Here is a 12,692-nt window from a genome sequence, read left to right on the forward strand (position 1 = left end):
GAACATAAACATAAGGTGTCCAAAAAATCTAGAAACACAGGATAAATATATTTTTAAACATATATATCTGTTTTAAATAAATGTATCTGTTATATTTTTAAATAATACCATTAATATTTTTTTCTTCAATCTCTGGACACCTTTTCAGGTAAGGTATTTTAAGCAATGGATGTAGTTATTAATTTGGAAAAAAAAGCACAATACAGATCACCCATAATATCTAAAATCAACTGGATCTATTGCTTTAAATTTAAAGGAGTTTTGCCTAAAAACATATCTAGAGGTCTAATAACAACATATTGAGCATATTACTTGAAAATGTAACTAACATACTATTTAAAAATAGGTTTCTCCTATGTTTCCAGACTTTCAGATGCCTTATAGTCTACAACAGCAATTAGTATCATATAAAAACATGCAGATACATTAAGAGATATCAAAGGAAAATCTGACAAACTACACATTACTAGAGTTTCATATTGATATGAATGTTCCTTATAATTTTGTGTATGTACACAATACTAAAAGTCAATTAAGACTTGCTGTGTAGGGGTGTCTGGGTGGCTCAGCTGGTTAAGCATCTGCCTGCAGCTCAGGTGATGATCCCAGGGTCCTGGGATCGAGTCCTGCATCGGTCTCCCTGTTCAGCGGGAAGCCTGCTTCTCCCTCTCCCTCTGCCTGCAGCTCCCCCTGCTTGTGCTCTCTCTCTGTCTCTCTCAAATAAATAAATAAAATCTTAAAAAAAAAAAAGACCTGCTGTGTAAACCAGAGCATTCTCTTTATTTTTTTTAAAGCACTCTCTTTAAAAGACAGTGAGACTGTCCACTGACAGATGAATGAATAAACAAAATGCGGTATATCCATATAATTGAATATTACTCAGCCATAGAAAGAAATGAAATTCTGATACATGCCTCAGCATGAATGGACCTTGAAAACATGCTAAGTGAAATAAGCCAGATACAAAAGGACATAACAGGCAAATTCAGAGACACAAAAAGTAGAACGGTGCTTACCAGGGGTTGAGGGAAAGGGGGAATGGGGAGTTAGTGTTTAATGGGTACAGAGTTTTGGTTTCGGATGATGAAAAAGTTCTGGAGATGAACAGTGGTGATGGTTGAACGACAATGTGACCGTACTTAATGCCACTTAACTGTACACTTGAAAATGGTTCAAATGGTAAATTTTATGTTATGCATGTATTTTACCACAATTTTGTAAAATGTTAACAACAACAAAAAAAGATAGAGATATCTTAACCTATCTACCATACCTACACTTTTGGTGTGAAGGTCACAGCTGCCACTTGTTCCGTTTATGAGGGAAGGGTGACAAAAACACAGACATTATCAGACTATAAGCATCTCCAGAGTAAAATAGTTCTCCTACCATCACCCTGTGTTTGCAGGCATTTCTTTGAATCTTCTAACATATTTCAGATTTCCTCATAACAAAAATACATAGTTCAACAAGTCATAATTTATTTTGTGATACATATTTATTGAAATTTCATGTCTTGGGAGAAAGCAAGTTATTTTGACTCCAGGCTTTATTTTGAGCGACAACGAGAACTAAAGTGGAAAAGAAGGAAAACTAATATTAAGTGATTCCTACTATGTTAAAGGAAATTCCACACAGATTTTCTCACTTAATATCATAATAATTCTGGAAAGAATTTTCTCTACTTTATGCCTGAGGAAATTGAGAGTCAAAGAGGTAGAGAAAATTTCTCAAGTTCACATAGCTAGTAAGCAAGGGAGTAAAAACCAACTGGTGACTGTCTGAAAGAAACCAAAAAAAGCCCTTTCTGTTACTTTAAAATATGGGGGAAAGTGAGCACATTACCACAGTGTTTGTGTTGTAGTATCCAAAGACGGAAGCCCTGAGTATATTTAGATGTAAATCCTAAAAACAAGAAAAGCCAATATCAAAAGTTCAGGAGGAAGACAGGGACAATCCCAAAGTCATAAACTCTGATAGGGAAAGAGCATTAAGGCTGAATGAGAGGTTGTTAAAACAAGAGCCTGATGATATAATCTCACATTATGATAATGAGGAAGAAAGATGTCACAGGGTGAGAAGCAGCAGGATCGATTTAAAGAAACCAAAGTATTTCCACAGGGAACTTTCTGGTCAACATGCGTTTTAAAATAACATACCAACAACTATAACAAATGCTAACAGAAGTGTGGGAGCGGCAAGGGCCCTGGTTCCTGTGAGCCGGGCAGAGAGTGGGAGCTAAAAGAAAAAAAGAAAACCTAAAAGCAAATGCTAACATCCTAAGTGAACTGAATCTAGCGGAAAAACATGACAACGAAAATCAAGAACTTGAATATACCTAAGGATCTAAAGATAAATTCAAAGAGCAAGAAAAACAACAAAGTCGATGCCATAACATAAACTGAAAACTGAAGAAATAACTGAGTGATTCAATTTCCATTTTGTATATTATTTTCTCAAAAATAAAATAACTATTTAAGGCCAAGATAGAAAAAAGATAGTAAGTGAGCATCTCACTACTTTAAATATATTTAAATCCCAAGAGTCCTATAATGTACATTCCAGATTTCAACTTCAAATGATTTTTTAAACATGAATAGAAAAGGCACAGCAGACAATTAATAGGAAAAGTTATTTCATTTTTCAGCATGCCCAAGATGGGTCTGGAAGCCATCAAATACAATATTTCTGTACGTGACTTTAAAAGGCTGGCTGATGGACAGTTTAAAATCTGGCTTTGAATAAAAAAAATGTCTAGCTCTGCCAGATTTGTAACCCTGCACTTGTTCACTAACTCTTGTTCATTAACTATTGACTCCTCAGTAAATGCAGATGTTGAACTCAATTTTGTAGGATGTGCTGTGAAGATTGAGAATAATATACATAGAATACCTGGCACATGGTAGGTGCTCAATATATACTAGTTTCCTATTATATATACTTTGCTGTAACTGATCAAAGATAGAAGTGGGCTATATTTATATAGCCTACTGACATAACTATTTAACAGCAGGAGAGAGATACTTTCCCATACCTTTGCAGCCTCTGGCATATAGCAAACTAATTCGCTAGTAGTATTCTCCACCAGTGGAATGCCAATTTGAAAACCTTCCATTTTAATGGACCCATGTGCTCTTCTGGTAGCTGTTGCGTCCTAAGTATGATACCAGAAGTATCAAGCATACCTTAAAGTAGTATATAAATCTTGCCTTGAGAACAAAAGAATAACAGCGCTAAAACAGGAGGCTCAGCAGATCAGACAGAAGTCAAGCTGGTTCTATAGAATCTGACCAAAGCTGGGGGCAAGAAATAGAATTAGACCAGAGAATCGAGCAAGATTCCACAGGAATGTCAGAAGCAAAACTCATCTGATTGCTATTAAATCTCTCAGGGGCATTCTACCTTCTCTTGCACAGCCTTGAACCAAGGGGAATTATGAGAAAATGAACTGGTTTTGGAAATGTAGCCAATCTAACTCTGTTCGGCTTAACGGCAGAGGCAGGACTCAGGGAAAGTAAAGAAAGACAGACAAAAAGCCCTCTAATACCACTCCATTCCTTCGGGGGGAGCGCTGAAAAACAGAAACATCCCTAAGTCCCAGATATTCTGGGCCTTAGGGCTTTTCCTCCCCCCTTCTTATTATCACACCGCCTCATTTATAATAGCTGCTACATCACACTTCTCTGTGGCAGTCTTGCTTTATGACTCACTACTCTGTTTATCAGTATTTGCCCTGCAATGTTTCAAGCTCTTTGCTCTTTTCTGCTATTGACTTCAGTCAGCTCAAGACTTCAGATGCAGATATATATCAGAGTGAGAATAGGAGTTGCTGCAAAGGGTCCAGAAAGCAAGGCTATTATTATCAGATGCCACAAAACCAAGATCTCACATATCTAATGGATAGACCCAATGCGTTCTACCATCTAGTTGAGGGAAGGCACAAAAGAAAAGGAAGTCACGGGAACAGACTGATTTGGAATTAGATTCTATGCAGAATTTCAAAGGAATGAGCATTCCTTTTTTGACAGAAAACAAGAAATCTAGATGCTTTAATCTTTTCTTAAAATAGGAAGTTATACAATTTAAGTTATACAAGTTATACAATGTTCTCCTCATCAGTTTTAGAGTAGTTACCTCTCTGAATTTCCCCAAAGAATGTTAATATAATTGAAATCTTTTTTTTAATTGAAGTGTAGTTGACACAGAATGTTACATTAGTTTCGGATGTAGAACACAGTGATTGGACAACTCTGGGTATGCAATGCTACAAAAGTAGTTAACATGTGTCACCATACAATGTTATTATAATATAGTTTAATTCTTTTTTTTCTTCCTTATCCTTCTCTCTTTTTTTTTAAAGATTTCATTTATTTATTCATGAAAGACAGAGAGAGAGAGGGGGGCAGAGGGAGAGACAGGCTCCCAAGGAGCAGGGAGCCCGATGCAGGACTCGATCCCAGGACCCCGGGAGCATGACCTGAGCCGAAGGCAGACCCTTAACCATCTGAGACACCCAGGAGCCCCTCTTTTTTTTTGTTATTAACATATAATGTATTATTTGTTTCAGGGGTACAGGTCTGTGATTCAACAGTCTTGCACAATTCACAGCACTCACCACAACACATACCTTCCCCAACGTCTATCACCCAGCGACCCCCCCACCCCCCTCTGCTCCAGCAAACCCTCAGTTTGTTTCCTGAGATTAAGAGTCTCTTATGGTTTGTCTCCCTCTCTGGTTGCATCTTGTTTCATTTATTCCTCTCTTCCCCTATGATCCACTGCCTGTATTGTCTATTTCAGGCCTAATTCCTATCTGTAATACTCCCCATCCTTCCACCTCCAGCACACACACATATACACATACAGGAGTACGCAAACATCTGGGTTTCCATACCTGAAGGCTGCTGGGTCAAGCAGAGAAAGGGTAAGGAGTAGGAAGGAGAGGGAAGGAGCAGGGGTAGAGGAGGAGGAAGGAAGGGAAAGAAAGAGGAGAGAGGAGAGGGAAAGAGAAGAGCGTTCCTTTGGCTCCTCAAAAGAGAACACACAGTACGCTGGAACAGCATTCACCAACAAAACAACCGACATTTGCTACATGTTTGCATTTACCATTTCCTGGTTGTCTGTGAACATAAGGAGATGTGAGTCTTCAGCTAGGCAGAATTCCAGACTAGAATTCCAGTCTTTTTTCTCCACTGAGAAGTAATAACAGTAGTTACCATACTTCATCCAGAGGTCTGGACAACTGTGACAACTGGCACAAGAGGTACATTTGGAACCTGGAAAGGAAGAGGGCGTGGTTCGCATCTTTATGGACCACTTAGTCTTGGAAATGAAAGGGGAGATAAATAGAACATGGCGGTCCCCCCCCCCCCCCGTCTTCCCTGTCCCACCGCCTTTCAGACTAAGATTTAGAGAAATGCACAACGCCTGCCCTCAAATTAAAAACTTCATGATGTCCAACTCTATTACTACTACTGTGCATTCCACTACTTAAGCATGTGACTATGACTAAAGCAGGTAAGGATCCCCGTACGGGCCACATGCGTTTTGGGCGCCTGGGTTGCTCAGTTGGTTAAGCGACTGCCTTCGGCTTGGGTCATGATCCTGGAGTCCCGGGATCGAGTCCCACATCGGGCTTCTTGCTCAGCAGGGAGTCAGCTTCTCCCTCTGACCCTCTTCCCTCTCGTGCTTTCTATCTCTCATTCTCTCTCTCTCAAATAAATAAATAAAATCTTTAAAAAAATAATAATAAAGCAGGTAAGGAAATGGATACAACCTGGCAGAGCACCGTGGACAGAGTACACCACTTGTGCTGGAGATCTTTATGCACATATGCTGTATTCATACCAGATAAAATAACCCAGCATCTGCATTATATGTATCAGCCCATTGTCTATGTGGGCTTAGTGCACGCACTGCGTAACTGCATAATATACATTGCTGAAATCAGGCCGAATTTTCCAGAATGCCCAACCTCAACCAATACCCCATGATAATGCAAAAGAAAAGGACAGAAACTAGAAAAAGCAAACTTAACTAGAGTGAAAGATAGGTGTTTTATCTTTTATCACAAATGTGATTGTCTGTCATCATTAGATATTAGATAAAAGACTTAAACTTCAGCAAAAAGAATTTATCAAACAAGTTTCTGACAGAGAAGGATATCAGATGCTAAAGTAAGAAGTGATGTAATTTCTTCACAGGGCTCTTTTAAATACAGAACATTCTCACTCCTCTAAAATGGCTGGATTATATCCTAAAAGGGGGGGGGGGGTGCCTCCGTGGCTCAGTCAGTTAAATGTCTGCCTTAAACATCTGCCTTCAGCTCAGTTCATGATCTTGGGGTCCTAGGAATAAACGCCGCATTGAGCTCCCTACTCAGTGGTGAGTCTGCTTCTCCCTTGCCCTCTACCCCTTTCCCTGCCTCATGCTCGATCTCTCTCTCTCTCTCTCTCAAATAAATAAAATCTTTTAAAAAAAATGGCTGGATTATAGTTCTGTGAAAATGAGAGGGAACTGAATAAGCTTTCAAGGTCATTTCAGCCAAGATTCCAAAATTCTATTGGTTTTCTACTTTCATAAAATACATTTGTATAAACTCCTCACTGGCACAATTCCACGACAAGCACGTACGAATCATTATAGCAAATGAGCACGTGTGAATATCTGACTGCACAATACGTTATATACCTAATCTAGGTTTGGGGGTTAAAAAGTAGCAAAGGCAGTCCTTTTTAAAAATGTCAAAATTAGACAACTTTTCTGTGGCTTGGCATGTGACCAATATAGGGTTCTGGAAATCAAGCTATACAGTTGGCACCTTATAAATTTGTGCTTTTTCCATACAACTGTGACATTACCCAGCCTGAATGAGAAATTCCCAACCTCCTTGGAGTCTCTTTCTTTCAAAGGACTTGGGTCTGAGGTAGAGGTCCTAGGGCTGAACCCTTAGAGTCCTTTTTTTTTTTTAAGATTTTATTTACTTATTTGACAGAGAGACAGAGAGAGAAAGCACATGTAGGCAGAGTGGCAGGCAGAGGGAGAGGGAGAAGCAGGCTTCCCGCTGAGCCAGGAGCCTGATGCAGGGCTCGATCCCAGGACCCCGGGATCACGACCTGAGCTGAAGGCAGCCACTTAACCGACTGAGCCACCCAGGCGCCCCTGAATCCTAGGATCCTAATGAATAAAGTCTGCATAACAATCATCTCCAGATAACATAAACTTAAGTCAGCACTCTGGATTATAAAATAATAAACTGAGGGCTTTCTGGATCATCATAGTTAATGATCTAGGAATAATTAAATCTAGAAAATTTCACTTCAATGTGAAAGCACTCTAATTGGAAAAAAAAAGCAGAATATATTTAATTAAATTTTGATATATCTATTATGTGAAAAGTTAAACACAATACATAAATAATACAATTTTGATTATCATAATAGATATGGTATTAGGAAAGTGTTTATGACATAATACCCAGTCTTACTTTAAAAAAAAAAAAAGGTGGGGAAAATTTTAGAGGACTTGATATTCTTTGTTAAAAGAATAAATACTTACACAAATGCCTGTAGTCAAAGCCTAGGAGACGATACCCAGGAAATGTTGTTCTGTACAAGTAATGATTTATTTTGTTGGCATTATTCTTCATTTTTCAAACGTTCTGTTATGTTATGTTGCTTTTATAACAAAACATAGGTAAAATAGGGATACTTCTGACTGGTTTAGTCAGAAGAGCATGCAACTCTTGATCTCAGGGTCATGAGTTCAAGCCCCACATTGAGTGCAGAAATTACTTAAATAAATAAACTTTTTTAAAAATAGGCAGAATAGGGGCGCCTGGGTGGCTCAGTCGTTAAGCGCCTGCCTTCAGCTCAGGTCACGATCCCAGGGTCCTGGGATCAAGCCCCGCATTGGGCTTCCTACTTCCTGCTCTGCAGGAAGCCCCGCATTGGGGCTTTCTTCTCCCTCTTCCACTCTTCCTGCTTGCATTCCCTCTCTTGCTGTGTCTCTCTCTGTCAAATAAATAAATCTCTAAAAAAATAAAATAAAAATAGGCAGAATAAAAGATTTTAACTTAAGTTAGTACTTACTTAGTACTTACCCTGGCAGTGAATCCACTGGACAAGCAGGAAACACACAAAAATGGTATTCAGAAGTCCCAAAGCTACTGCCACAGGGCATGAGAGAGGGAACCTGGAAGAAGAAACTGTGAGAACAGAATCCAAAACAAAATCCTGAGTTAGAATAAAAGTTGAAGGAAAAGAAAAGGCAAAGGAAGGATATCTGGAGCCTTGAAGAAATTTGGCCTAGTGAGAACTGAGACATAGGCCCTAAATTTCTTTGCTGGATATCAGGGATTTGCTCTGAAGTCTAGAGTAACAACCCACCTCTCTATCAAGGAACATCCTACATTTATCAAGTTAAGAATACTTTTTTCTTGGGATGCCTGGGTAGCTCAGTCAGTTAAGCGTCTGTCTTTGGCTCAGCTCATAATCCCAGGCTCCCGGAATCGGTCCCGCATCGGGCTCCTTGCTCAGTGAGGCGCCTGCTTCTCCCTCTGCCTGCCACTCCCCCTGTTTGTGCTCTCTCTCTCTCTCTCTGGCAAATAAATAAAATCTTAAAAAAAAAAAAGAATACTTTTTGTGGGCACTGAATGGCTCAGTCTGTTAAGCAGCCAACTCGATTTCAGCTCAGGTCACGTTCTCAGGGTCTTGGGATCAAGCCCCATGTCAGGCTCCCCGCTCAGCAGGGAGTCTGCCTCAGGATTCTTTCTCTCCCTCTGCCCCTCCCCCCCAAAATAAGTAAGTTAATCTTTATTTTTTTCTAAAGTTTTTATTTATTTATTTGAGAGAAAGAGAGAGCGTGAGAGAGTGCATGAGCAGGGAGAGTGGGAGAGGGAGAAGCAGGCTCCTCACTGAGCAAGGAGCCTGATGTGAGACTGGATCCCAGGACCCTGGGATCATGACCTGAGCTGAAGGCAGATGCTTAACGACTGAACCACCCAGGCGCCCGTGTAATACCTTTTTAACCCAATTTAAAAAATACATATTTTGACTAGAAAAAAATTGATAATGCAATTCTCATTCTCTTCTCCATTTCAAAATCTCCCTCTTATCACCAGTATATCACATCTCTTTCTCTGTGTCTTTTCCCACTTTCTGAATAGCCTCTTCTAACTCACCCTCTAGAGAGTTCTCTTTAAAAAAGACTGCCTTTTCTTTTTCTTGCAGTTGGTGCTTTTATATATACATAAACTTACTAACATATATATAATTTATATATATAAATATTATAGATATAAATATATAAAAATATAAAAATTTATATGTATAAATTTTTCTGGATTTTTAAATATCAATATATATGAAGTCTCCAAAAATGTGTATGTCCTTTTCTGACCTCTCTATATTCAATTCCATTGGTCTATGTGTCTACTCCAGCATCAACAGCAGTGTTTTAACTAAAATAGCTGTATAATGTCCCCCCCCCCCACCAAATCTACATTAAAATTTGGGATAGGATTATGTTAAATGTATAAATCAATAGAAGGCCTGTTGGAATATTTGACATCTGAACATATCAAATCTTCTAATTCATGATCACAAATATCTCTCCACTTATTTGTATGCACTATACAAGAATTTTAATTTCTCGGGCACCTGGGTGGCTCAGTCGTTAAGCGTCTGCCTTCGGCTCAGGTCATGATCCCAGGGTCCTGGGATCGAGTCCCACATCGGGCTCCCTGCTCGGCAGGAAGCCTGCTTCTCCCTCTCCCACACCCCCTGCTTGTGTTCCTGCTCTCGCTATCTCTCTCTCTGTCAAATAAATAAATAAAAATCTTTAAAAAAAAAAAAAAAGAATTTTAATTTCTCTGTAAAATTTTGGGCAACCTTGGTTATATTTATAACCAGTTTCTTAATATTGTTGATGTTATTTAAATAGTATCTTTTTCTATTTTTTTCCCTGTTTGTTGCTGGGATATGGAAGTGTAATAGTGTTTTATATATCATTTTGTATCTAGTAAACTTACTTAAATCTCTGAATATGATAGAATCTTTTGGATCCCCTATTTATTTGTGACTTCTAAGCCTTTCTTGGTTAGTCTAGCCAGATATTTGTATGTTGTTTTTTGCTGTTGTTGTTGGTTTATTTGGTTTTTTAAGGAACCAACTTTTTCTACTGTTGCATGTCTATTATGTGCGTGTTTTCTGTTTTATTTATTTTATTTTTTTGTGGATGTGTTTTCTTATTATTAATTTCTGCTGTTAACTATATTATTTCCTTCTACTTTCTTTGGATTTTATTTCTCCTTTTTTATACATTAAAAAAGTATTCTATTTTTTAGATGGATATTTGACTCAGTAATTTTTATCCTTTCAGCTAAAAAAAGATTAATTTATTAATTTATTTTAGAAGTTGGGGTAGCAGCAGTGAGAGAGAGAAACTGAAGCAGGTTCCATGCTGAGCATGGAGCCCGACTTGGGGCTCCGTCTAACACCCCCGAGTTTATGACATGAGCCAAAACCAAGAGTCGGATGCTCAACCAACTGCACCACCCAGGTGCTCCATATCCTTTCAGATTTTTTTTTTAATTTATTTTTTAAGAGAGAGAGAGACAGCAAGAGAGGGAACACACAAGCAGGGAGCATGGGAGAGGGAGAAGCAGGCTTCCCGCTGAGCAGGGAGCCCGACGTGGGATTCGATCCTTTCAGCTTTTTAATATAAATATTTAAGACTAGAAGTTTCCTAAAAGCACAGTTTTAACTGCACCCTACATATTTGGTATTTAGGATTTTTATCATTCAGTTAAAATGTTCTAAATTTTCTTTCCAACTTCTTCTTTGACCCATAGATTATATTAAATATTAAATGTGTTAGTTTAGTCCCTCTTTTTTGCTGTTTTGCTTTGTTGTTGTTTCTAGTTTCTGACTTAAGTACACTGAGGAAAGAAGATATGCCATGTATGATTTCAGTCCTTTGAAATTTGTTTAACTTTTTTTATGGCCCATTATATAGTCAATTTTGCAAATGTTCCCTGTGTGTTTGAAAAAAATTATTTTGCACTCGGTGGATATGATATTCTGTATGTGTCAAAATTTAATTATGCTGTAAAATTTTGTCTGACTTTTTAATATCAATTATGAGAAAACTTGAAGTCTCCTACAATAATTGCAGAGCTATTCATTTCTCCTTATAGTTCAGTTTTTGTGTCATGCATCTTGAGGTCATGTTTTAGGCAGACACAAAATTATATATGCAAATATAGGTATATATATTTGAATTGTAACTTTTGTCCTTATAATATGACCCTCTTTCTCCCAAGAAATTCTTCCAGCCTTAAAGTCTATTTTGCATGATAATTAATATAATAATTAAATAATAACTAGCTTCCTTTTAATGTTTGTGCAGTACATTTTTCCATCTTTTACTTTCAACTTGTCTGAATTATGTTAGATCTTTTTCTAGTTGACAGCATATATTAGATTCTTTTTTAAAATTCAATCTGACAATCTTCATCTTTTTACAGGAGCATTTAGTTCCTTTTAGTCCATGTAACAGCTGATATATTTGTGTTTATACCTAATCTTCTATTTTTCCTTTTGTATTATTGATCATTTATTCTTTTCCCACTACTAGTTTAGAAGCTATACATTCTGTTTATATTTTTTAATATAAACTACAACAGACATCCTTAACTGATCAAAGTCCAAATTTAGCCAATACTTTTAACCTTCTCTGGGATATTTTAGGGACCACAGAAACGTTTGCTTGATTTCTTTCTTTCTTTACATTTATGTTATTGTCCTTGTTTACTTTAATTTTTTTTAACCATAGAGATACATTTTTTTGAGACATATTTTTTTAAAGATTTTATTTATTTGAGAGAGAGAGAGCATGAGAAGGGGGGAGGAGCAGAGGGAGAGGGACAGACTCCCCCCTGAGCAGGAAGCCTGATGAGGGGCTTGATCCCAGCACCCTGGGATCATGACCTGAGCCAAAGGCAGGTGCTTAACTGATTGAGCCACCCACATGCCCCTAGAGATTTTTTTTAAAGATATAATATATTTATGTATTTGACAGAGCGAGGGAACACAAGCAGGGGGAGGGGGAGAGGGAGAAGCAGGTTCCTCACTGAGCAAGGAGCCTGATGCAAGACTGGATCCCAGGACCCTGGGATCATGACCCGAGCTGAAAGCAGACGTCCAACTGACTGAGCCACCCAGGCGCCCAAATAAATTAATCTTAAAAAAAAAAAAGAAAGAAATTGTGACTTACAGTTTCACGCTTTAGTGGTGAAAATATTAATTGGTACAACCTCTTTGAAGGACAATTCGGCAATGTCTACAAAAATTGCAAAGGCATTTATCCTTTGATCCAGCAATTTCTCTTTGAGGATTTTTTCCTACAGATACTCACCCATGTGAAAACTGTCATATTTATAAGCCAATTCATGGCAGCAGTATTTTTAGGAGAAAATGTCATAGACCAAATACATTTGATATAGCCATAAAGTGAATATGTAACTTCTAACAAAGGATAAAGACATGCTTTTTTTTTACAGATATGAAGTGATTTTCAAGATATATAGTACAGGGAATAAAAATTAAAAAAAAAAAGAAAAGATATATAGTACAGGGAAAGAAACATTTTGCAGAACAATGTATGCTAGTATCTCTGAAAGTAGACACAAG

General features: G+C 37.9%; 1 protein-coding gene across 4 annotated transcripts in view; it reads right to left on the minus strand.

The window, feature by feature from the left end:
* Positions 1-12,692, minus strand: part of KLRG1 (killer cell lectin like receptor G1) — a 47,749-nt gene that overhangs the window by 13,054 nt on the left and 22,003 nt on the right. For 2 of the 4 annotated variants that reach the window (XM_027593107.1, XM_027593106.1), the window contains 2 exons: positions 8,102-8,193; positions 5,107-5,276 (listed from right to left, as the gene is read on the minus strand). In XM_027593107.1, coding sequence (XP_027448908.1) covers positions 5,107-5,226 — 120 coding nt within the window. In that variant the 5' untranslated portion in view covers positions 5,227-5,276; positions 8,102-8,193. Of the gene's footprint in view, positions 1-5,106; positions 5,277-8,090; positions 8,207-12,692 lie in introns of all 4 variants that reach the window. The other 2 variants (XM_027593104.1, XM_027593108.1) reach the window with 2 other exon arrangements.

This window comes from Zalophus californianus, chromosome 9, assembly GCF_009762305.2.
Source record: "Zalophus californianus isolate mZalCal1 chromosome 9, mZalCal1.pri.v2, whole genome shotgun sequence".
Taxonomy (NCBI): Eukaryota; Metazoa; Chordata; class Mammalia; order Carnivora; family Otariidae; genus Zalophus; species Zalophus californianus.